The 26150-nt window shown below is 42.5% G+C and overlaps 1 protein-coding gene across 7 annotated transcripts in view; it reads right to left on the reverse strand.

Moving 5' to 3' along the window:
* The window catches only part of ncam1b (neural cell adhesion molecule 1b), a 109463-nt gene extending 84966 nt beyond the window's left edge, over positions 1–24497 (reverse strand). For 4 of the 7 annotated variants that reach the window (XM_071357414.1, XM_071357415.1, XM_071357417.1 and 1 more), the window contains exon 1: positions 24226–24491. In XM_071357414.1, coding sequence (XP_071213515.1) covers positions 24226–24277 — 52 coding nt within the window. In that variant the 5' untranslated portion in view covers positions 24278–24491. Of the gene's footprint in view, positions 1–24225 lie in introns of all 7 variants that reach the window. The other 3 variants (XM_071357413.1, XM_071357411.1, XM_071357410.1) reach the window with 1 other exon arrangement.
* Between the last annotated feature and the right edge of the window lie 1653 nt (positions 24498–26150).

Below are 26150 nucleotides of genomic sequence, written 5' to 3' on the forward strand. Positions count from 1 at the left end.
AACCCTAGTAGGCCTATATGCAAATAGACCATTGCCATATGTGGATCTGTGCCATTTACTTTGAACTGGACTGTGTTTACAGCTGTGATCTTGAGTAGATGTTTGTTGTTTTGAGATGTTTTGAGATCAAAGCAAGAGCTGCATGTAGCCACGTGCAAATGTTTCTTCATATCCTTTGCTAGTTAGTGAGTTATTATCCCAGCTATAGATCATTTGTAGTCAGCAATAGGGGAGGGATTGCTTCCTACTAGAGCACAAAGCGTGTATATTTCTAGACATCTTTGAAAAGCAAGTCAGTTAAAAAGCTTTTTTCTGTCTTAAAGCGGAAGTGTTGTATTTTGAGACAGGCTTGAATAATCTAAGTAGCCAATAGGTACAGAGTAGAATAAGTTGTCTGATTCTCTGTAATAATGGTATGGGAATATTGATGCACTTTATTTTGTAAACTGGTTTCTTGTATCAAACACAACATTTTCAGTCACCTCCTTGTCTGAAGGACACGTGGGATAAACGGGTTAGTGTCAAGCCCTGCATGTTTTTTTTCAAAAGTCTCATGGAATATAGGCCTACATTGAGCACCACACAATTGCTGCTACTGTAGGTTGAATGATAGAACAGCTATTTCCATGTTAAAAGGTTATGGGATGCATATTCTCCATCATTTTTGATGGTAGGACACTCTGGTAGGCCTACATTATGATCAAATAGCTACTGTAGCCTACTTGGCCACTGTCAAAACTGTAACTTAAAGTGGGTACAGCCTCAGTGTTCACAGTAAATGCACACTGGAAGTTGCACAGAATTTTCACAACATCAGTAGACTGGAAATCTGCTCAGTGCCGAAAGAAATTAGAGGGAACTTTGATCGCAATACTTATAGAATCGTGAGAATCGCAATACTATCATATCGGCACCTAAGCATCGTTAGGTCCCTGGCAATTCCCAGCCCTACCTAGCACCACATAAATGACGCATAACGCTCATCATCAACCTGGAGATTAGCCCACTGGATTATTTTAGCTCAGATGAGACACACAGTCATTATTATGTCAGCTCAGAGAGAAACTGAGAGACTGTCGCTGAAGTTTTTATTGAAAAACTTTGAGATTTGGACTGGACTTCCTCTCTGCTGGGCTCCCGAGTGACGCAGCAGTCTAAGGCACTGCATCTCAAGGTGGAGGTGTCACTACAGACACCCTGGTTCAAATCCAGGCTGTATCACAACCAGCTGTGATTGGGAGTCCCATAGGGTGTTGTCTGGGTTTGGCCAGTGTAGGCCATCATTGTAAATAAGAATGTGTTCTTAACTGGCTTGCCTAGTTAAATAAAAAAATCTCCCAGTGGACAAGCTTTCCAGCATGGATGACCCCCCAAAAAACAAATGGAAAATTAACTGTTTTGTTGTAGGCTTAAAGAGATTATCTGGTACTTTTGTATACTTTTTAGCCAGTAGTTCTGAAAGTATTCCTCACGAGCCAAAAGTGGTCATCAAAAGTACTATGTCACATATGTGCAGATATGTGCACCACGCCATTGCTCTCTGGCCCTCCTTTCTGCTGTGTCCACTGAGTCGTTGGGCCCGCCCTGCAACCTCATTGGATAATGCTGAGCAGGCCTCTTACTAGCTGTCACTCAAATGCGAGGGGTAGAATCTTATTTGCTAGAACTCAAATTGCTAGGGGGCTGGCCCACGTGGGGGGAAATCTAGGGGAAATGGTGCGGCACAGTTTCAAGAAAACAGTCGCTTTCAAACTAGGGATTTCGTGTCTAATTGAGGTAAAACAGTAATTCTACTCATAGATTATGAATGTATGAACTACACATTGACAACTCCAGCCTATAGTGGGAGGTTTCAAAAATACTTTCGTAGTCGCCTAAGTACTGGAGCATGTCTTTAATCTTCGAGATTTTTATTTATTTATTTAACCTTTATTTTACTTGGCAAGTCAGTTAAGAACAAATTCTTATTTGAGATGTCACTGGACTCCCGACAGCCAGAGCCTTACCCTTCCAGCATGAATGGACAGCAGGCTACCCCTCATCATCATGGTCTAACTGTTGTGCTTCTCATCATTCAGCTGGCCTGCCTCTGAGGCGGTCAGTCAGTCAGGGGAGGTTGAGTTGAGCTGGTCAGGTTCAGATGATTCATGTTGCCCCCAGGATTAAGACATGCAGTGGAGAGTGAATCCAGCTCCACACTGGAACATAGGGTCCTTAAGCATGACTAGGGCTGTGGTGGTCATTACATTTTGTCAGACGGTTATTGTCACGCAAAAGATTGCCGGTCTCACGGTAACTGACTGTTAATTAACATAAACATGTTTAGCGTCTCCAGGCCTCCATGCCTACTAGCCGCTGATGCGCCTTTGGAACATCTACATTTTAAAAAGTATAATAAATCAATTTAATATACACCCTCACAATAAATCCATTATTTATTTTAGTCAGGTCGAAAGAAACATGATATTAAGAAAATGTATTTCAGAAGAACTGAATATGAGTTGGCCTAATGTATGTTAGTTATCTGGCTATGCTCCATGCCATAGGCTGTAGGCTTGTTCATTTAGCTGACAAGATATGTTTATAAGTCCCCGTGCAATTATTTTATTTTATATGATTTTATAGTAAGAAGAATATAGTGAGTGAGCATTTGAAGTGGTTATGTGGAGCGTAAAAGCGATCATTGGAAACAGGTCCTATATGCTAGATTTAGAGTTATTTTGGCTACTTTAGTTGTGGATGATACAAACCTTAGAATGTCTCAGAAATAAAAACATACAGTGCCTTCGGAAAGTATTCAGACCCCTTGACTTTTTCAACATTTTGTTATGTTACAGCCTTATTCTAAAATATACACACAATACCCCACAATGACAAAGCAAAAACAGGTTTTTAGAAAGTTTTACAAAAAACTGAAATATCACATTTAGATAAGTATTTAGACCCTTTACTCAGTACTTTGTTGAATCACCTTTGGCAGTGATTACAGCCTCGAGTCTTCATGGCTATGACGCTACAAGCTTGGCACACTTGTATTTGGGGAGTTTCTCCCATTTTTCTCTGCAGATCCTCTCAAGCTCTGTCAGGTTGGATGGGGAGCGTTGCTGCACAGCTATTTTCAGGTCTCTCCAGAGATGTTCGATCGGGTTCAATACTGCTCTCACTGCCCGACAGGGGATATTCCTGTTTGAGGAGCATGCTCTCACTGCCCGACAGGGGATATTCCTGTTTGAGGAGCATGCACTCACTGCCCGACAGGGGATATTCCTGTTTGAGGAGCATGCTCTCACTGCCCGACAGGGGATATTCCTGTTTGAGGAGCATGCTCTCACTGCCCGACAGGGGATATTCCTGTTTGAGGAGCATGCTCTCAATGCCCGACAGGGGGTATTCCTGTTTGAGGAGCATGCTCTCACTGCCCGACAGGGGATATTCCTGTTTGAGGAGCATGCTCTCACTGCCCGACAGGGGATATTCCTGTTTGAGGAGCATGCTCTCACTGCCCGACAGCTGATATTCCTGTTTGAGGAGCATGCTCTCAATGCCCGACAGGGGATATTCCTGTTTGAGGAGCATGCTCTCACTGCACGACAGGTGATATTCCTGTTTGAGGAGCATGCTCTCAATGCCCGACAGGTGATATTCCTGTTTGAGGAGCATGCTCTCAATGCCCGACAGGTGATATTCCTGTTTGAGGAGCATGCTCTCACTGCCCGACAGGGGGTATTCCTGTTTGAGGAGCATGCTCTCACTGCCAGACAGGTGATATTCCTGTTTGAGGAGCATGCTCTCAATGCCCGACAGGTGATATTCCTGTTTGAGGAGCATGCTCTCACTGTCCGACAGGTGATATTCCTGTTTGAGGAGCATGCTCTCACTGCCAGACAGGTGATATTCCTGTTTGAGGAGCATGCTCTCAATGCCCGACAGGTGATATTCCTGTTTGAGGAGCATGCTCTCACTGTCCGACAGGTGATATTCCTGTTTGAGGAGCATGCTCTCACTGCCCGACAGGGGGTATTCCTGTTTGAGGAGCATGCTCTCACTGCCAGACAGGTGATATTCCTGTTTGAGGAGCATGCTCTCAATGCCCGACAGGTGATATTCCTGTTTGAGGAGCATGCTCTCACTGTCCGACAGGTGATATTCCTGTTTGAGGAGCATGCTCTCACTGCCCGACAGGTGATATTCCTGTTTGAGGAGCATGCTCTCACTCTCCGACAGGTGATATTCCTGTTTGAGGAGCATGCTCTCACTGCCCGACAGGGGGTATTCCTGTTTGAGGAGCATGCTCTCACTGCCAGACAGGTGATATTCCTGTTTGAGGAGCATGCTCTCACTGTCCGACAGGTGATATTCCTGTTTGAGGAGCATGCTCTGTCCGACAGGTGATATTCCACCCAAACGCTGTATGCCATGGCCTCTCCAACATTGTTCCTGCAGCTACCCAGTGCTTAATTTGGGAAACCAAGTGAAATCTGTTTGGGAACATTGATAGTAACATGTTTTCTCAATGAAACACATTTCATAAATTGTTGACAGACCGTCTGCACGCTCGAGAAAGGAATAAAGGAGAGAGGATATGGAAATGCACGGTGTTGAGATATTCTGTATAGCTAAAGGTAATGTGTCACCCAATTAATTATTAAAATATTTTAAAAATCCCTATTACTGGGCTATTCAAATCAAATACAAATTTGAACCAACAGCATCGCCTAGGGCTATACGTTCTCTCCCAGACTCACGGCTATACGTTCTCTCCCAGACTCACGGCTATACGTTCTCTCCCAGACTCACGGCTATACGTTCTCTCCCAGACTCACGGCTATACGTTCTCTCCCAGACTCACGGCTATACGTTCTCTCCCAGACTCACGGCTATACGTTCTCTCCCAGACTCACGGCTATACGTTCTCTCCCAGACTCACGGCTATACGTTCTCTCCCAGACCCACGGCTATACGTTCTCTCCCAGACTCACGGCTATACGTTCTCTCCCAGACTCACGGCTATACGTTCTCTCCCAGACTCACGGCTATACGTTCTCTCCCAGACTCACGGCTATACGTTCTCTCCCAGACTCACGGCTATACGTTCTCTCCCAGACTCACGGTTATACGTTCTCTCCCAGACTCACGGCTATACGTTCTCTCCCAGACTCACGGCTAAACGTTCTCTCCCAGACTCACGGCTATACGTTCTCTCCCAGACTCACGGCTATACGTTCTCTCCCAGACTCACGGTTATACGTTCTCTCCCAGACTCACGGCTATACGTTCTCTCCCAGACTCACGGCTAAACGTTCTCTCCCAGACTCACGGCTATACGTTCTCTCCCAGACTCACGGCTATACGTTCTCTCCCAGACTCACGGTTATACGTTCTCTCCCAGACTCACGGTTATACGTTCTCTCCCAGACTCACGGCTAAACGTTCTCTCCCAGACTCACGGTTATACGTTCTCTCCCAGACTCACGGCTATACGTTCTCTCCCAGACTCACGGCTAAACGTTCTCTCCCAGACTCACGGCTAAACGTTCTCTCCCAGACTCACGGCTATACGTTCTCTCCCAGACTCACGGCTATACGTTCTCTCCCAGACTCACGGTTATACGTTCTCTCCCAGACTCACGGTTATACGTTCTCTCCCAGACTCACGGCTATACGTTCTCTCCCAGACTCACGGCTATACGTTCTCTCCCAGACTCACGGCTAAACGTTCTCTCCCAGACTCACGGTTATACGTTCTCTCCCAGACTCACGGCTATACGTTCTCTCCCAGACTCACGGCTAAACGTTCTCTCCCAGACTCACGGCTATACGTTCTCTCCCAGACTCACGGCTATACGTTCTCTCCCAGACTCACGGCTATACGTTCTCTCCCAGACTCACGGCTATACGTTCTCTCCCAGACTCACGGCTATACGTTCTCTCCCAGACTCACGGCTATACGTTCTCTCCCAGACTCACGGCTATACGTTCTCTCCCAGAGAGTTGGAGTGTAGCATAAGGTAACCAGTCCATCCAGTGTACATAATAATACAGTCCACACTCAAAGGCTAGACCAATTATGTACCAAATACCTCTTAAATCAGTTTTGTTTCATGTTTTTCTGCCATCCGCAATATGCGGTAGGCTATGTATTGTAAAAGGGCACAATCCTAATTTTAATTCAGGTACATTTTGGGGGGCTTGGGCTCATAAGCCTATGCATATGCATAAGCTCTAATATGTGTATGGGTGTTTTGAAATAATCATCACCTTAGAAAGCGCTGTCCATTTCGTTGTGTTAGTCTTAGAAAATACATCCACAACATTTAAACCTGCTGTTGAACTTCTTTCTTCAAATTGATCATCACAGTGAGGTGAGTTTGATAGGCCTACTGTTTTGATGAGAAGTGTTTGATGTGATTTTCCATTTAATTTGCATTGATGTCAGAGTGGTTAGAGGGACAATAGAGCCCTGAGTAGCAGGACATTAGGACCTGATGGTAGTTAGCAAGTTTGGTACTACCAAAGCATGTCCAGAGTGCATAAAAGGAGATGGCCATGACTCAATGGTCACGTGGAATTTTACTGCGCTCATGACTGCTGGTGTGCCGGTAACACTGTCACTGTCACCGCCACCCGGTCACTGCAACAGCCCTAATCATGGCCCATACTTCTCTAATTGCTCCTCTATAACAACCATCATCATAAGATGATGTAATATGGACTGATGGGATGCTCTCAACAAAACAAGCCGCAAAAGGAAAGAGCTGGTGGTGGACCCTAACCCAAAGCTCAAGAACATGACTAATCTGACTGCCACCGTCACTGAGTTATGTTGACAGCGGATAAGAATACCGTCTAAGCAACAGCTCAAACAGGTAATAAAAAAGTGGCTATTCTGAAAAGACAGGTTGTTTTCACCCCATTGCCAAGTCTGATTAGAAATCCTGATCTAATACCAAATGATCTGCCAATACCAAGGTAACCATTATTTGTGAAATGGCGAATACCATTATATGTTTATGTTTAATTGTATTATCTGAAGCGCTAAAACCCAATCTGTGCTCCAACTAGACTATATCGGCAGCCAGCTGCTGCTTTGACAAAACATCGACCAAGTCAGACAGCTTTTATATACGTTATGTTCCCTTCAGCCTGAAGGGCAAACAGTGAAACAAGACAACTATGGAGAAAGGTAGAAAATTGTACAACAAGAAACTGTATTTATAATAGCTGCTGATCAATGGAAAACTAGCCCTTGCTATATAATATTATTAATGAAAATGACAGGGGCATAAATTCTTATTCTAATCAGTGACAAAAGCAGCAGACACTGTGTAGCACACAGCAACCCTTGGGGTCGGAAGTCATCCCTCTGATAGTGTCTGAGAGGTAGAGCTGGGAATTGCCAGGGACCTCACAATATGATATTATCACGATACCTAAGTGCCGATACTGTGATTTTATTGAGATGCAATGTTCCAAACATATTGCTCATCATATACAGTGCATTCGGAAAGTATTCAGACCTCTTTACTTTTTCCATAATCCTGTCTCGGAGCTCTATGTACAATTCCTTCGACCTCATGGCTTGGTTTTTGCTCTGACGTGAACTATCAACTGTTGGACCTTATATAAACAGGTGTGTGCCTTTCCAAATCATGTCCAATCAATTGAATTCACATTCACATCTCAAATATGATCAATGGAAAAAGGATGCACCTGAGCTCAATTTCAAGACTCATAACAAAGGGTCTGAATACTTATGTAAATAAGGTATTTCTGTGTTGTTGTATTTTTAATAAATTTGCAAATAAATATAAAACCTGTTTTCTCTTTATCATTATGGGGTATTGTGTGATTGATGAGAATTTTTTGATTTAATCAATTTTAGAATAAGGCTGTAACGTTAACAAAACGTGAAAAAAGTCAAAGGGTCTGAATACTTTCCGAATGCACTGTATCTGTTGCAGAAGGACAAGAGAGACCCATGAGAAAACGAGTTTTGGTCAATCATGGAAATAAAAGTGCTGAAAACAAATTGGCTCCCTACTTAACCTCTTGACGCCAAGGGTCAGATTTTTATTTTATTTTTATAAATAACATTCCCAAGGTAAACGGACTATTTCTCAGGTCCAAATCGTAGAATATGCATATGATTTACAGATTAGGACAGAAAACAATCCAAAGTTTCCAAAACTGTCAAAATATTGTCTGTGAGTATAACAAAACTGATTCTGCAGGCGAAAACCTGAGAAAATATATTTTTTTAAATCTGTTTCCTGGCCCGTCTTTCTTCCATTTAAAGGGGTATCAACCAGATTCCTTTTCCAATGGCTTCCTCAGGCTGTGACCAGGCTTTAGACATAGTTTCAGGCTTTTATTTTGAAAAATGAGCACGATTTTTCAAAAGTAGTCAGGTGTCCTCAGATTAGTTCCTGCGCGCGAGAGGGTAGCTCTCCATTTTCTTTTTCTCTCTTATTGAATAGGTTACGGTCCGGTTGAAATATTATCGATTATGTTTAGAAACAACCTGAGGATTGATTATAAAAAACATTTGACATGTTTCTACGACCATTACGGATACTTTTTGGAATTTTCGTCGAACGGAACGAGGCTTTAGTTTTCTGAACATAACGCGCAACCCAAATGGCGTTTTTTTGTTATAAAAGTAATATTTATCAAACAAAAATAACATTTATTGTGTAACTAGGAGTCTCGTGAGTGCAAACATCCGAAGATTATCAAAGGTAAGCGATTAATTCTATTGCTTTTCTGACTTTCGTGACCAAGCTAACCAAGCTAATATAAGGCTAACTGTTCTAGCATTGATTGATACACTCACAAAAGCTTAGATTGCTTTCGTTGCAAAGCATATTTTCAAAATCTGACACGATAGGTGGATTAACAACAAGCTAACCTGTGTTTTGGTATATTTCACTTGTGATTGCATGATTATAAATATTTTTAGTAATATTTTTGAATCTGATACGTTTGGGAATTTTCTTCTGCCTTTCAGGACCGGAACGAGGCTGTAGTTTTCTGAACATAACGCACAAACCAAATGGCGTTTTTTTGTTATAAAAGTAATATTTATCGAACAAAAAGAACATTTATTGTGTAACTGGGAGTCTCGTGAGTGCAAACATCCGAAGATTATCAAAGGTAAGCGATTAATTTTATTGTTTTTCTGACTTTTCGTGACCATGCTAACTTGGGGCTAGCTGTTCTAGCATTGATTGATACACTCACAAAAGCTTGGATTTCTTTCTCTGTAAAGCATATTTTCAAAATCTGACACGATAGGTGGATTACCAACAAGCTAAGCTGTGTTTTGGTATATTTCACTTGTGATTGCATGATTATAAATATTTTTTGTAATATTTTGCGCCCTGCAATTCAGCGGTTGTTTAGGAAAATGATCCCGTAAAAGGGATCCGTAGCGCAGAGAAGTTAAAGAAGATGGAGAACAAGCTGTGATGGAAAAATACTGTTTTGGTGCAGGTACAGCCAATTAGCACAAACATTATAATGTGGTATTGTCAAAACGATACAATATATCGTCAAAAATAATATCCCAATATGTAACAGAATCCATTTTTTCCCCATCACTACTGAGAGGGTCACTGTTAGGACTGGCACAATTACCATATAAACGTGTAACTGAGGACTTTGGATGAAAACCATCATGAAAATAAAATAACCACCATAACCATTATATACTAGAGGTCGACCGATTATGATTTTTCAACGCCAATACCAATACCGAATATTGGAGGACCAAATAAAGCCGATACCGATTAATCGGCCGATTTTTATATATATATATATATATATATATATTTGTAATAATGACAATTACAACAATACTGAATTACATTTACATTTTAAGTCATTTAGCAGACGCTCTTATCCAGAGCGACTTACAAATTGGAAAGTTCATACATATTCATCCTGGTCCCCCCGTGGGGAATGAACCCACAACCCTGGCGTTGCAAGCGCCATGCTCTACCAACTGAGCCACACGGGACCTGAATGAACAATGAACACTTTTATTTTAACTTAATATAATACATCAATAAAATCTATTTAGTCTCAAATAAATAATGAAACATGTTCAATTTGGTTTAAATAATGCAAAAACAAAGTGTTGGAGAAGAAAGTAAAAGTGCAATATGTGCCATGTAAAAAAGCTAATGTTTAAGTTTCATATGAGAACATATGAAAGCTGGTGGTTCCTTTTAACATGAGTCTTCAATATTCCCAGGTAAGAAGTTTTAGGTTGTAGTTATTATAGGACTATTTCTCTCTATACCATTTGTATTTCATTTACCTTTGACTATTGGATGTTCTAATAGGTACTTTAGTATTGCCATCCTAATCTCGGGAGTTGATAGGCTTGAAGTCATAAATAGTGCTGTGAAGCAAGCATTCCTAAGAGCTGCTGCAAACGCAGTAAAGTGCTGTTTGAATGAATGCTTTCTAGCCTGCTGCTGCCTACCACCGCTCAGTCAGACTGCTCTATCAAATCATAGACTTAATTATAATATAATAACACACAGAAATACGAGCCTTAGGTCATTAATATGGTCAAATCTGGAAACTATCATTTCGAAAATAAAACGTTTATTCTTTCAGTGAAATACGGAACCGTTCCGTATTTTATCTAACGGGTGGCATCCATAAGTGTAAATATTCCTGTTACATTGCACAACCTTCAATGTTATGTCACAATTACGTAAAATTCTGGCAAATTAGTTCGCAACGAGCCAGGCGGCCCAAACTGTTGCATATACCCTGTGTCACGCCCTGACCTTAGTTCCTTTTTTATGTCTCTATTTTGGTTTGGTCAGGGCGTGAGTTGGGGTGGGCATTCTATGTTTTGTTCTATGTTGTCTAGTTCTATGTGTTTGGCCGGGTGTGGTTCTCAATCAGAGGCAGCTGTCTATCGTTGTCTCTGATTGAGAACCATACTTAGGTAGCCTTTTTCCACCTGTGTGTTGTGGGTAGTTGTTTTCTGTTTTGTGTCTGCACCAGCCAGAACTGTTTCGGTCGTTCACGTTGTTATTTCAGTGTTCAATAAATAAATATGAACACGTACCACGCTGCACCTTGGTCGTCTCCTTCCAACAGCCCGTTACACCCTGGCTCTGAGTGCAATGAACGCAAGAGAAGTGACACAATTTCCCTAGTTTAATATTGCCTGCTAACATGAATTTCTTTTAACTAAATATGCAGGTTTAAAAAAAAAATACTTCTGTGTATTGATTTTAAGAAAGGCATTGATGTTTATGGTTCGGTACATTCATGCAACGATTGCGATTGCGCTTTTGTTAAATCATCCCCCGTTTGGCAAAGTTAGCTGTCTTTGTTAGGAAGAAAGTCTTCACACAGTTCGCAACGATCCAGGCGGCCCAAACGGCTGCATATACCCTGACTCTGTTGCACAGAACGCAAGAGAAGTGACACAATTTCCCTAGTTAAAATAAATTCATGTTAGCAGGCAATATTAACTAAATATGCAGGCGTTGATGTTTATGGTTAGGTACACATTGGTGCAACGACAGTGCTTTTTTCGCGAATGCGCTTGTTAAATCACCCGTTTGGCGAATTAGGCTGTGATTCAATGATAAATGAACAGGCACCGCATCGATTATATGCAATGCAGGAACAAGCTAGATAAACTAGTAATATCATCAACCATGTGTAGTTAACTAGTGATTATGTTAAGATTGATTGTTTTTTATAAGATACGTTTAATGCTAGCTAGCACCTTACCTTGGCTCCTTGCTGCACTCGCATAACAGGTAGTCAGCCTGCCATGCAGTCTCCTCGTGGAGGGCAATGTAATCGGCCATGATTGGTGTCCAAAAATGCCGATTACCGATTGTTATGAAAACTTGAAATCGGCCCTAATTAATTGACCATTCCGAATAATCGGTCGACCTCTATTATATATATATATATTGTTTTGTGGAACAAACAGCTGACTAAAGATGGGATGGCATTCGTGCGGTTGAGTCTGTTTCTGCGGTAACATGGAATCTTAACAACGTGATGAAACTTTGTTGCTAGGCAACACCCCTCTCCCTGCAGCAGCAGCACATGCAGTCAGGAGCGAAGGAGAGGAGAAAATGTGCGTCTTTGCTATTCTAACGGTTATAACGGTGACCGCGATCATTTGACTGACCAATAACTGTCATCCAAAATTCCATGACCATCACTGCCCTAGTCACTGTGAGTGTTGTTTTGTATGTAGTCAGAACACTGAGTTAGTCAGAACACTGAGTTAGTGTGCATGTGTAACGTCATGTTTTTAGTCCCCTAGGGCCAAGCATCTCTCAGAGGCCTGGATCTGTCTGCTCCACTTACCATCAAAGGGGAGGCTGAGGAAGGCTGCAGCAGTCCTCTCCTACCCCTCTGAGAGAGGCTCTGCTCTGCTGGATATCCAGAATATCCAACAATGCATACTTTGGTTTTAATGAATCCTTCATCCATACATTCCTCCTAGACCCTCCATCCATATCCATCCATTGCTGTAGCTCCTCCATCCAAGAGGAATTCAAACACCCCATGATCCCAGTTGGGTCTGGTCGTCAATCTGAGATCATCATCATTTTGTACTGGGAAATATTTCCTTGTGGATTATTTGGCCAGCCTCACAAGATCCACACCTCAGTTGCACGCACGCACGCATGCACGCACAAACCCACACACGCACAGCTGCCTATACAGGGTTGAGGATAAGTAAAGGCAGATGCCAACTGGGCTTTAAGGATAAAATGCAGACATGAATTTTGGCTTGATCCAACAACTTAGTCCACAACACATCAAATATACAGTTGTTAAGGTGTATTGATAATACAGCCATAAAATAGGATTAATAAACGTTACTTAAAAGCCATATTGAAAGAGAAGTTTCACTGTACATGCTAAGTGCTCCAAGCTGCCAACCAGCTTGTCTGAGAGGGAGCCCAGCCATAAACAGCTTAAGAAACACATGCTATTCAAACACCAGCTGAACTAAAGATAGCAGTCCAGCAACTAAGTGTAGGCTAGTAAGTGTGTTATAACGTTCTGTACATAAGCTTATTCTTCTCAGAGAAGGTTGTAATGGAGGAGCCCTGGGTGAAAGCTCACTGCAGGTATGTCCATGCTGTTCAATATGAAGAAAGAGCACTGGCCATAGCGTCCTGATTTCAGTGTGTTTACAAATAAACACAGCTTTAGTAGATAATGCTGGTAAGTGGTCAGCTATGATCTGAATGAAGATTATCCTATGATTCCCTGGCAACTGAGATTGGAGAAAAACCTCAACTCACATGATTGGCTGGGGTCTACACCATCATATGACAGGATCCAGCAGAAATACAAACATAGACCTAGGCCTACATGATTGGCTGTAGTGTTGTTGTTGTCATAATCACCATTCATAAGACTGTGCAGACAGTCACAGCAGGAACTAAAACGGTCCATGGATAGATGAGGCATAGCCTACGTCTGTGTCTGCCTCTGCCAATATTCTACTTTGAGATATTACTTCTTGGATGTCAAAGTTACCATTCATAGAGAGAAGGCTAACCAGCATCACCAAGTTCAGGACTGTAATCATCAACCTCCATACCGCTGATATATCTAAACACAAACCTCGAAATGGAGATGTTACTCCAAAATCATTATGAATCAGACGCTAGGTTACGTATTGACTCTCTCTGACATGTCATTTCCAACCTTTCTCCATCTTACAGTGCAATCGGAAAGTGTTCAGACCCCTTGACTTGTTCCACATTTTGTTACGTTACAGCCTTGTTATAAAACGGATTAAATAAAAAAAAATCCTCATCAATCTACACACAATACCCCACAATGACAAAGCAAAAACAAGTTTTTACTTAAGTATTCAGACCCTTTGTTATGAGGCCCGAAATTGAGCTCAGGTGCATACTGTTTCCATTGATCATCCTTGAGATGTTTCTGTAACTTGATTGGAGTCCACCTGTGGTAAATTCAATTGATTGGACATGATTTGGAAAGGCACACACCTGTCTACATATGGTCCAACAGGTTACAGTGCATGCCAGAGCAAAAACCAAGCCATGAGGTCGAAGAAATTGTCCATAGAGCTCTGAGACAGGATTGTGTCGAGGCACAGATCTGGGGAAGGGTACCAAAAAATGTCTGCAGCATTGAAGGTCCCCAATAACATAGTGGCCTCCATAATTCTTAAATGGAAGAAGTTTGGAACCCCCAAGACTCTTCCTATAGCTCTTCCCAGCCAAACTGAGCAATCGGGGGAGAATGGCCTTGGTCACGGAGGTGACCAAGAACCCGATGGCCACTATCACTAGCAAGCAGGGAAAGTACTTGATGATACTTAATGGAAACAATTATTTTGTTTTAAACCTTTCCCAAACCATAGCCCTAACCTTAATAACCACTTGGAATTAATACCTAAACGTAACCTTTTGAGTTGTTTCTGTTTTAACCCTGCAACCACATGGAATTTATCTGACTCTTTGTAAACTGGAAACCACACACCCTGAGGCTGCATTCATCGTAGCTGGGGATTTTAACAAGGCTAATCTAAAAACAAAACTCCCTAAATTCTATCAGCATATCGATTGTGCTACCAGGGCTGGAAAAACCCTAGACCATTGTTATACTAATTTCCGCGACGCTTATAAGGCCCTCCCCCGCCCCCCTTTCGGAAAAGCTGACCACGACTCCATTTTGTTGATTCCAGCCTACAAACAGAAACTCAAACAACAAGCTCCCGCGCTCAGGTCTGTTCAACGCTGGTCCGACCAATCTGAATCCACGCTTCAAGACTGCTTCGATCACGCGGATTGGAATATGTTCCGCATCGCGTCCAACAACAATATTGACGAATATGCTGATTCGGTGAGCGAGTTCATTAGGAAGTGCATTGACGATGTCGTACCCACAGCAACGATAAAAACATTCCCAAACCAGAAACCGTGGATTGACGGCAGCATTCGCGTGAAACTGAAAGCGCGAACCACTGCTTTTAACCAGGGCAAGGTGACCGGAAGCATGACCGAATACAAACAGTGTAGCTATTCTCTCCGCAAGGCAATCAAACAGGCTAAGTCTCAGTACAGAGACAAAATCGAGTCGCAATTCAACAGCTCAGACACAAGAGGTACAGTGGGGAGAACAAGTATTTGATACACTGCCGATTTTGCAGGTTTTCCTACTTACAAAGCATGTAGAGGTCTGTAATTTTTATCATAGGTACACTTCAACTGTGAGAGACGGAATCTAAAACAAAAATCCAGAAAATCATATTGTATGATTTTTAAATAATTAATTTGCATTTTATTGCATGACATAAGTATTTGATCACCTACCAACCAGTAAGAATTCCGGCTCTCACAGACCTGTTAGTTTTTCTTTAAGAAGCCCTCCTGTTCTCCACTCATTACCTGTATTAACTGCACCTGTTTGAACTCGTTACCTGTATAAAAGACACCTGTCCACACACAATCAAACAGATTCCAACCTCTCCACAATGGCCAAGACCAGAGAGCTGTGTAAGGACATCAGGGATAAAATTGTAGACCTGCACAAGGCTGGGATGGGCTACAGGACAATAGGCAAGCAGCTTGGTGAGAAGGAAACAACTGTTGGCGCAATTATTAGAAAATGGAAGAAGTTCAAGATGACGGTCAATCACCCTCGGTCTGGGGCTCCATGCAAGATTTCACCTCGTGGGGCATCAATGATCATGAGGAAGGTGAGGGATCAGCCCAGAACTACACGGCAGGACCTGGTCAATGACCTGAAGAGAGCTGGGACCACAGTCTCAAAGAAAACCATTAGTAACACACTACGCCGTCATGGATTAAAATCCTGCAGCGCACGCAAGGTCCCCCTGCTTAAGCCAGTGCATGTCCAGGCCTGTCTGAAGTTTGCCAATGACCATCTGGATGATCCAGAGGAGGAATGGGAGAAGGTCATGTGGTCTGATGAGACAAAAATAGAGCTTTTTGGTCTAACTCCACTCGCCGTGTTTGGAGGAAGAAGAAGTATGAGTACAACCCCAAGAACACCATCCCAACCGTGAAGCATGGAGGTGGAAACATCATTCTTTGGGGATGCTTTTCTGCAAAGGGGACAGGACGACTGCACCGTATTGAGGGGAGGATGGATGGGGCCATGTATCGCGAGATCTTGGCCAACAACCTCCTTCCCTCAGTAAGAGCATTGAAGATGGGTCGTGGCTGGGTCTTCCAGCATGACAACGACACGAAGCACACAGCCATGGCAACTAAGGAGTGGCTCCGTAAGAAGCATCTCAAGGTCCTGGAGTGGCCTAGCCAGTCTCCAGACCTGAACCCAATAGAAAATCTTTGGAGGGAGCTGAAAGTCCGTATTGCCCAGCGACAGCCCCGAAACCTGAAGGATCTGGAGAAGATCTGTAGGGAGGAGTGGGCCAAAATCCCTGCTGCAGTGTGTGCAAACCTAGTCAAGAACTACAGGAAACGTATGATCTCTGTAATTGCAAACAAAGGTTTCTGTACCAAATATTAAGTTCTGCTTTTCTGATGTATCAAATACTTATGTCATGCAATAAAATGCAAATTAATTACTTAAAAATCATACAATGTGATTTTCTGGATTTTTGTTTTAGATTCCGTCTCTCATAGTTGAAGTGTACCTATGATAATAATTACAGACCTCTACATGCTTTGTAAGTAGGAAAACCTGCAAAATCGGCAGTGTATCAAATACTTGTTCTCCCCACTGTATGTGGCAGGGTCTACAGTCAATCACGGATTACAAAAAGAAAACCAGCCCCGTCGCGGACCAGGATGTCTTGCTCCCAGACAGGCTAAACAACTTTTTTGCCCGCTTTGAGGACAATACAGTGCCACTGACACGGCCCCCTACCAAAACCTGCGGGCTCTCCTTCACTGCAGCCGAGGTGAGTAAAACATTTAAACGTGTTAACCCTCGCAAGGCTGCAGGCCCAGACGGCATTCCCAGCCGCGTCCTCAGAGCATGCGCAGACCAGCTGGCTGGTGTGTTTACGGACATATTCAATCAATCCTTATCCCAGTCTGCTGTTCCCACATGCTTCAAGAGGGCCACCATTGTTCCTGTTCCCAAGAAAGCTAAGGTAACTGAGCTAAACGACTACCGCCCCGTAGCACTCACTTCCGTCATCATGAAGTGCTTTGAGAGACTAGTCAAGGACCATATCACCTCCACCCTACCGGACACCCTAGACCCACTCCAATTTGCTTACCGACCCAATAGGTCCACAGACGACGCAATCGCAACCACACTGCACACTGCCCTAACCCATCTGGACAAGAGGAATACCCATGTGAGAATGCTGTTCATCGATTACAGCTCAGCATTTAACACCATAGTACCCTCCAAACTCGTCATCAAGCTCGAGACCCTGGGTCTCGACCCCGCCCTGTGCAACTGGGTCCTGGACTTCCTGACGGGCCGCCCCCAGGTGGTGAGGGTAGGTAACAACATCTCCACCCCGCTGATCCTCAACACTGGGGCCCCACAAGGGTGCGTTCTGAGCCCTCTCCTGTACTCCCTGTTCACCCACGACTGCGTGGCCATGCACGCCTCCAACTCAATCATCAAGTTTGCGGATGACACTACAGTGGTAGGCTTGATTACCAACAACGACGAGACGGCCTACAGGGAGGAGGTGAGGGCCCTCGGAGTGTGGTGTCAGGAAAATAACCTCACACTCAACGTCAACAAAACAAAGGAGATGATTGTGGACTTCAGGAAACAGCAGAGGGAGCACCCCCCTATCCACATCGACGGGTCAGTAGTGGAGAAGGTGGAAAGTTTTAAGTTCCTCGGTGTACACATCACGGACAAACTGAATTGGTCCACCCACACAGACAGCGTTGTGAAGAAGGCGCAGCAGCGCCTCTTCAACCTCAGGAGGCTGAAGAAATTCGGCTTGTCACCAAAAGCACTCACAAACTTCTACAGATGCACAATCGAGAGCATCCTGTCGGGCTGTATCACCGCCTGGTACGGCAACTGCTCCGCCCACAACCGTAAGGCTCTCCAGAGGGTAGTGAGGTCTGCAGAACGCATCACCAGGGGCAAACTACCTGCCCTCCAGGACACCTACACCACCCGATGTCACAGGAAGGCCATAAAGATCATCAAGGACAACAACCACCCAAGCCACTGCCTGTTCACCCCGCTATCATCCAGAAGGCGAGGTCAGTACAGGTGCATCAAAGCAGGGACCGAGAGACTGAAAAACAGCTTCTATCTCAAGGCCATCAGACTGTTAAACAGCCACCACTAACATTTAGCGGCCGCTGCCAACATACTGACTCAACTCCAGCCACTTTAAAAATGGGAATTGATGGAAATTATGTAAAAATGTACCACTAGCCACTTTAAACAATGCCACTTAATACAATGTTTACATACCCTACATTACCCATCTCATATGTATATACTGTACTCTATATCATCTACTGCATCTTGCCATCTTTATGTAATACATGTACCACTAGCCACTTTAAACTATGCCACTTTATGTTTACATACCCTACAGTACTCATCTCATATGTATATACCGTACTCTATACCATCTACTGCATCTGCCATGCCGTTCTGTACCACCACTCATTCATATATCTTTATGTACATATTCTTTATCCCTTTACACTTGTGTGTGTGTGTAAGGTAGTAGTTGTGGAATTGTTAGGTTAGATTACTGTTGGTTATTACTGCATTGTCGGAACTAGAAGCACAAGCATTTCGCTACACTCGCATTAACATCTGCTAACCATGTGTATGTGACTAATAAAATTTGATTTGATTTGATTTGATTTGAATTAACCCTGTAACTAGTGATGCACCGATATTACAATTTTGGCCGATACCGATATTTTCCTTGCCAAAAAAAACCCGATACCGATATTTACAATTTTAGCAGCCTTTTAAGCATTCCAGTACAGTTAAATAGTTAACACACACATGGACGCAGCGGTCTAAGGCACTTCATCTCAGTACAAGATGCGTCACTACAGTCCCTGGTTCTAATCCAGGCTGTATCACATCCGGCCATGATTGGGAGTCCCATAGTGCGGCGCACAATTGGCCCAGCGTCGTCCGGGCTGTCAATTGTAAATAATAATTTGTTCTTAACTGACTTGCCAAGTTAAATAAAGGTTACACACACACACCAAAAAGTTATTTTGTTGGCATTTACGTATGTCCCGATTACCAGTAAAATATAATCAAAACCTATTTATTTCACTTACTTGCTGTGTCGTTTCGTTGTTCATTTGTTCAGTCGTTTCAATCTCAAACAGGATTTCCTTGTGGATTACCTCAGTTGCATGCATGCACGCAGACCCAAACACCGTAACACTATTTGACGTGTCAAATAACACAACATCTGTTTCAGTAGCTATAGGTAGCTAGCTAGCTATAGTTAGCTAGTTGTCATCATCTAAAATAACCCTAATTTATAAGACAGTTCTTATTTGATTAGCCACAATAGTGGACTTTGTGGTTAGCCTTCAAAATAAAAGTATGGCATTATTCTACAATTTGTATTCATTTGCATCACTGTCAATGACATACTTTTATTTTGAAGGCAAACTGCAAATTCCACTATTGTGCCTAATCCTTATTGTGGCTAGCTTCACAACACATAACCCGGTGCGGTCGAGCCTCACTAGCCAGATGAAGCTAGCTGGCTGCTTATAACGTTAGCTTTGGGCAACAGGGTTAAGTTGCTGACTAGCTACTTATTTTCATGAACTGAAGTGAGTACTTCACAAAGTACTCACTTCAGTTCATGAAAATAAGTAGCTAGTCAGCAACTTAACCCTGTTGCCCAAAGCTAACGTTATAGCCAGCTTCCTAAATCATTGCTAAGAATAATGAAAATGATTGCAGGTTCCACTGGTCATTGTTTTCAGGCTGGTTGTATTGGTGCTAACTAGGTACCAAGCTAAAACTAGCTACCCCAGAAGTTGCGGTCAAACAAATTATGCTTTATTACCAATGCGGTATTGTAAACACATCGTTCGTGGCCGGTGTTTGCTTGTTTGCAGACTTTTTTGTACAGCTTTGACAGTGCTACTGTATCTTTTTTGACACGCAGACACAAATGGCGTACCATAGTATGTATGTCGTGAAGCTAATAGCAGTGACGCTATTACTGTGTAACTCCGGTAGGGCAGCATCTGAAAAACAGCTTACTTGGTAGTGTATACCGGTGCTCAACCAGTCGGCGAAAGCCAACATCACCCACGACAGCGAACGGTTGATTGTCAAGGGCAATGAATTCCATTATCTTGGCTTTAACGGATTTCGCCTTTGAGTTGTCTCACTGAAATGTTCTTACTCTTTCAAATGACTGCTCAACTTGGTGAATGCTCGATCCACACAGCAGACATTGTGGGATAGTTTAGGAATGCTGTGTTGCACATATAGCGCAAAATTTTGCGTGGCGTAATTACGTCAGCTTTGACATCAGTTTTGCACATCGGGGCATTAAACTAGACATCGGCCGATACCGATGTTGGCATTTTTAGCTAATATTGGCCATTTCCAATATGTTCACCGATATATCGTTCATCCCTACCTGTAACCACACGGAATTAACCCTGTAACCACGCATAATTCATGGTTCAAAAATCAAATTAAATCAAATTCCGACGTGAAACTATGAGATTAAGTTGATATAAAACCATCGACAGATGTGGAAAAGCGTCAAAAGGCCTACTTTTTTAAGATACAGTAAAGTTAACAGCATTTGAGGATATTCTAGCCAAAATGTATATTCAAATGGCTGATATGTTGAGAGGAACAACAGCATTGCTTGTTGACATGATAAGCAAAGGTCTATTTCCAATTAGCATCTCCTTCTCGCACTACTATAGAATCTCAGGGGAGTAACACAGTGTTCTGCTCCTGGGAGGAATGCAGTATTATTAGCAGGCTCAGCCTCCATCCCAGCTAAAGCTTGAGGACCGTAACTCGTCACCATATCAGGAGGTGACATCACAGAGATGAGTCACACACAGCGTGTAGACTATCAGTTGAGTGAGCATCACCACTAAAACCTACAGTAACGATCTAGTATGTTAACGAAGCATTTATCACACTTCTAGCTACATATATGACCATCATAAACATGATTTTATAGCCAAAGTGAGACACAAAGAGAGATGCAATCACAGATTCCCAAGATAAGAAGCCTATTTGTCGATGCATAGGCCTATGTTTTATTATAACACAAGACAGTAGTGGCCATGTTTTATAATCAAGCAGGGAAATACTTGGATTCCTGCACCTATGCACCACCAATAGATTGGGTAGGCTATAAAAACATGCAAGGGTGTCTGTATACTAACAGATTTTCACCCCACTGAAAGAAGACCAGCATCCCTGAGTCTCCTCTTCTCTGATGACGTTGAGACTGGTGTTTTGCGGGTACTATTTAATGAAGCTGCCAGTTGAGGACTTGTGAGGCAAAAATAGACTACCAAGTTTCAGAAGAAAGTTGTTTGTTTCTGGCTATTTTGAGCCTGTAATCGAACCCACAAATGCTGATGCTCCAGATACTCAACTAGTCTAAAGAAGGCCAGTTTTATTGCTTCTTTAATCAGAACAGTTTTCAAACATGGGTTTTCTAATGATCAAGTAGCCTTTTAAATGATAAACTTGGATTAGCTAACACAACGTGCCATTGGAACACAGGAGTGATGGTTGCTGATAATGGGCCTCTGTACGCCTATGTAGATATTCCATTTAAAAAAATCTGCCATTTCCAGCTACAATAGTCATTTACAACCTTAACAATGTCTACACTGTATTTCTGATCAATTTGATGTTATTTTAATGGACAATAAATATGCTTTTCTTTCAAATACAAGGACATTTCTAAGTGACCCCAAACTTTTGAACAGTAGTGTATGTGTGTCTTTCGGAGGGGGTGTGTTAAAAGCTGAAGTCAAATCTCTGTTGGACCTTGTGTGCAATTGACCAATAAAGTGATCTTAATCGTAATCTTAGGGGCTTTGCTTTGTTGAGAATGAGAAGCCTTGCTGGATTCATAGCTCAGTAACATCGAAAGAGTTATCTCTGCTTGACCATCATGAGTGATATCAACCCATTGAAGTCCATTTTTTTTCTTCACAATCTATACTGAACAAAAACATAAAACGCAACATGTAAAGTGTTGGTACCATGTTTCATGAGCTGAAATAAAAGATCCCAGAAATGTTCCATTCGCACAAAAATATTATTTCTCTCAAATGCTTGCATCCCTGTTAGTGAGCATTTCTCCTTTGACAAGATAATCCATCCACCTGATAGGTGTGGCATATCAAGAAGCTGATTAAACAGCATGATCATTACACAGATGCACCTTGAGCTGGGCACAATAGATGGCCACTCTAAAATGTGCTATTTTGTCACACTACACAATGTCACAGATGTCTCAAGTTGAGGTAGCGTGCAATGTCCACTAGAGCTGTTTCCTATTAATTGAATGTTCATTTCTCTACCATAAGCCGCTTCCAACATCATTTCACATCCTGCTTCTTCACCTGCGGGATCGTCTGAGGCCAGCCACCCAGACAGCTGATGAAACTGTGGCTTTGCACAACCGAAGAATTTCTGTTCAAACTGTCAGAAACCGTCTCAGGGAAGCTCATCTGCAGATGGCGTTGTGTGGGCGCGCTGTTTGCCCCATGGTGACGGTAGGATTATGGTATAGGCAGGCATAAGCTACGGACAACGAACACAATTGCATTTTATTGATGGCAATTTAAATGCACAGAGATACCGTGACGAAATCCTGAGGCCCATTGTTGTACCATTCATCTGCCACCATCTCCTAATGTTTCAGCATGATAATGCAATGCCCCACCCATGTCGCAAGGATCTGTACACAATTACTGGAAGATGAAAATGTCCCAGTTCTTCCATGGCCTGCATACTCACCAGACATGTCACCCATTGAGCCTGTTCAGGATGCTTTTGATTGAGGTGTAGGACAGTGTGTTCCAGTTCCCGCCAATATCCAGCAACTTCGCACAGCCATTGAAGAGGAGTGGGACAACATTCCACAGACAAGTAACAGCCTGATCAACTCTATGCGAAGTAGATGTGTCTGGCTGCATGAGGCAAATGGTTGTCACACCCAATACTGACTGGTTTTCTGATCCACGCCCCTACCTTAAGGTATTTGTGACCAACAGATGCATATCTGTATTCCAAGTCATGTGAAATCGATATATTACGGCCCAATTACTTATTTTAAATTGACTGATTTCCTTATATGAACTGTAACTCAGTAAAATCTTTGAAATTGTTGTAAAAACTGCTGACAGGGCTGGACCACACAGGTGTGGACCTGGACCATAGGTTAAATGGATGCTGACAAAATGTAAGCGAGTGAAAGTAGCCACACTTGTGACAGTAGCTTAATCTCAATTTCACACAATCCTTCAGTGATGGCAAAATGTCCGTTTGCGTGCAGTCGCTCTCCCACCTACGGACGGATACTAGGCTCGAGGACCGGAGTCATGATGATGTTTGGGAGATGACCAGGAGGAGAGTTACTGAGTAGCAACATATGCATTGATGTACGCACGTAAGGAGTGTCTTAAACGCTATCCATCCAATAGACACATCCATACTGTATTCTATATCAATGCAATTACTGGTGATATGACGACAAAAGATAAACCCTAATGTAATGAGATTAACTTCAACCTATCACACGTGCATGCCAAATTGTCTGAGCAGAATTTAAATGCCTTGCTGGAAGGGGCAATGCTGATGTGTTGCTAGTTAGCTAACAGTTGTGAAAATTATACTTGTCCTAAGAATATGATAAAACAACTTGCTATATATCAAATAAAGTCATGCATTCTTAACTAAGAAAATGTTTAATCGTGTACACCATGGCAGAATATGTTTACAACATCCCTAACTGCGTGGCAGCAGCTAACCAGCCAATTCACATTAAAATACCATCTCATTCAAAAACGTTGTATTGTACAATCTTCCTTCATCCATCCACCTGCTACTGCCGAAGGAGGGACATGTACTGTACACAGTCCTTCAATGGATGGGGATTGTCATGGACGCACAGTCCACCTTTTTCCTGATTCGAGTATTTTATCAAATACCTGGCCTGAATAGCAGCCATTAGGAAAAACAGTAACATTAGCTTAGCCATCTTACCTGTAGAGCCCACGAGAAGGAAGGCTAAAATGATATCCTTCGCGTGGATCATTGCAACTCCTTGATTAGACCAGGCAAATGGCTTAAGAATGTGGTCCCTGTAGTATGTGGTTGTTCTTGATATTTTCAAAAAGAATACATTCCCATATTGCTAGCTATTTATTTTTTGTATGGCAAATTGGTAGTATTTCTAGTTTATTATCGATGTAGTAACGGCAGAAGACCAGCGCCAGCACACTGTTCAAAGAATGAGTGACAAAGCCACTGCCTCCATACACACATGAATTAATCCGCCCAATCGGAATCACAAGGATTTACTGTAAAATAGTGCGCTATGCGCAGTAGCCCGTGGACCTCTTACCTTTTGATTCAAAATAGGTCGAACATAAACTAAAGGTCTATTCGAATCGGCATACCATTATTCAACATTTTGACATATTCAAAATATCCATTTAAAATCAAACTACAAAGCTGTGATATGATGCTAACACAGGAAAGATCTAGACGGACACTTTCTGAGTTCATGCACTTTATTTCTAGTAGATTTGTGTGCAGGTTTAGGCTACTGCTGCTGAGCAGACAAGGAGGATAGTCACACGTTCTCCAACAGCTACTGTTGATTTCGGGAACGACTGCTGTATTAAAATATAACATCTGTAAAAGCTTAAACATAGCAGGCATACAGCAGCTGAAGTTCAAGCAGATCAGATGGTTAGATAGAGATAAGATATGTCTATCTACCATGTCTATCTGTGGAGTAAAATTCGTTCTCTTTGTCATCTCTGACAGAAAACAGAATACATCTCTTATTCCACCTCAGAATTCGTATTTCTAGACAATGCACAAGTAATACATGTGAAAAAGAAAGTCAATCAGTCAAATGTATTAATAAAGCCCTTTTTACATCAGCAGATGTCACAAAGTGCTATAAGTCAACTTGCTCCATGTATTGTTGTCAAATTGAATTGATTAATTGATACGCTAGTGAAAGGTTTGGTCACGCCATCATCATGAACCTTGTTATCACTATTTATCACAGGAACAACAGGTATAATTGAAGGATAAGATTCCCTGTGATATCAGAGCTACGATATCTGCACATGTATCAGTTAGCAGGAGTTAGCGATGGTGTTGTCAGACAGTGGAGTCATTGTCCTGGGAGTTGTACTGCAGGGCATAGAGGGCCCCTTTGTACAGGCCTGATATTAATCTGGGGAGGCAGAGAACTGGAGGAGTCTGCTTGTGTCTCACATACACACACACTGACGTGCACGCACACACAAACACAAACGCAATTCTCCTAAGTCTTTAAAGGAAATGAGAAGCTGGTATCACTGCAACAGGCTTGTTACATTGTTATTACCATCAAATTAGAGATGTTGTATCTAGCTCAAGGAGTTAAATATGTTTATGTCATTAGAGGTTATACTATATATTTTCATGTTAAAGTGTCTAGTGTTCCATTATTAAAGTGGCTAGTGATTTCAAGTCTATGTATATAGGGTAGCAGCTTTTAAGCTGCAGGGTTACGTAACCGGGTGGAAGCTACCTACTGATAACCCTTACCAGAGCTATCACCCTAGTCTACAGAGGGCTCTTCGTTACACTACATAGTTGGCCAGTGTTTCACTGGTCAGCCATAATGATGCCAAACATGTCATCACCTTTGCTCCTATCTAGCATGTTTGGGGTTGTTGTGTACAGAACAGTTCAGATATTCTGTGAATGCTTTACATCTTACCAGAGCTATTGTATCCATTGGTAAGATGACGTCTTAGAAGACAGAGCATGGGTTTGTCTTTATGGATGCTATGTGAAAGAGGGTCAGTGCCAGGGCCCGTATTCATAAAGCGTCATAAAGTATGAGTGCTAATCTAGGATCAGTTGGCCTTTTAGATCATGATGAATAAGATTGCATGGACAGG

Source organism: Salvelinus alpinus, chromosome 21 (assembly GCF_045679555.1).
Source record: "Salvelinus alpinus chromosome 21, SLU_Salpinus.1, whole genome shotgun sequence".
NCBI lineage: Eukaryota > Metazoa > Chordata > Actinopteri > Salmoniformes > Salmonidae > Salvelinus > Salvelinus alpinus.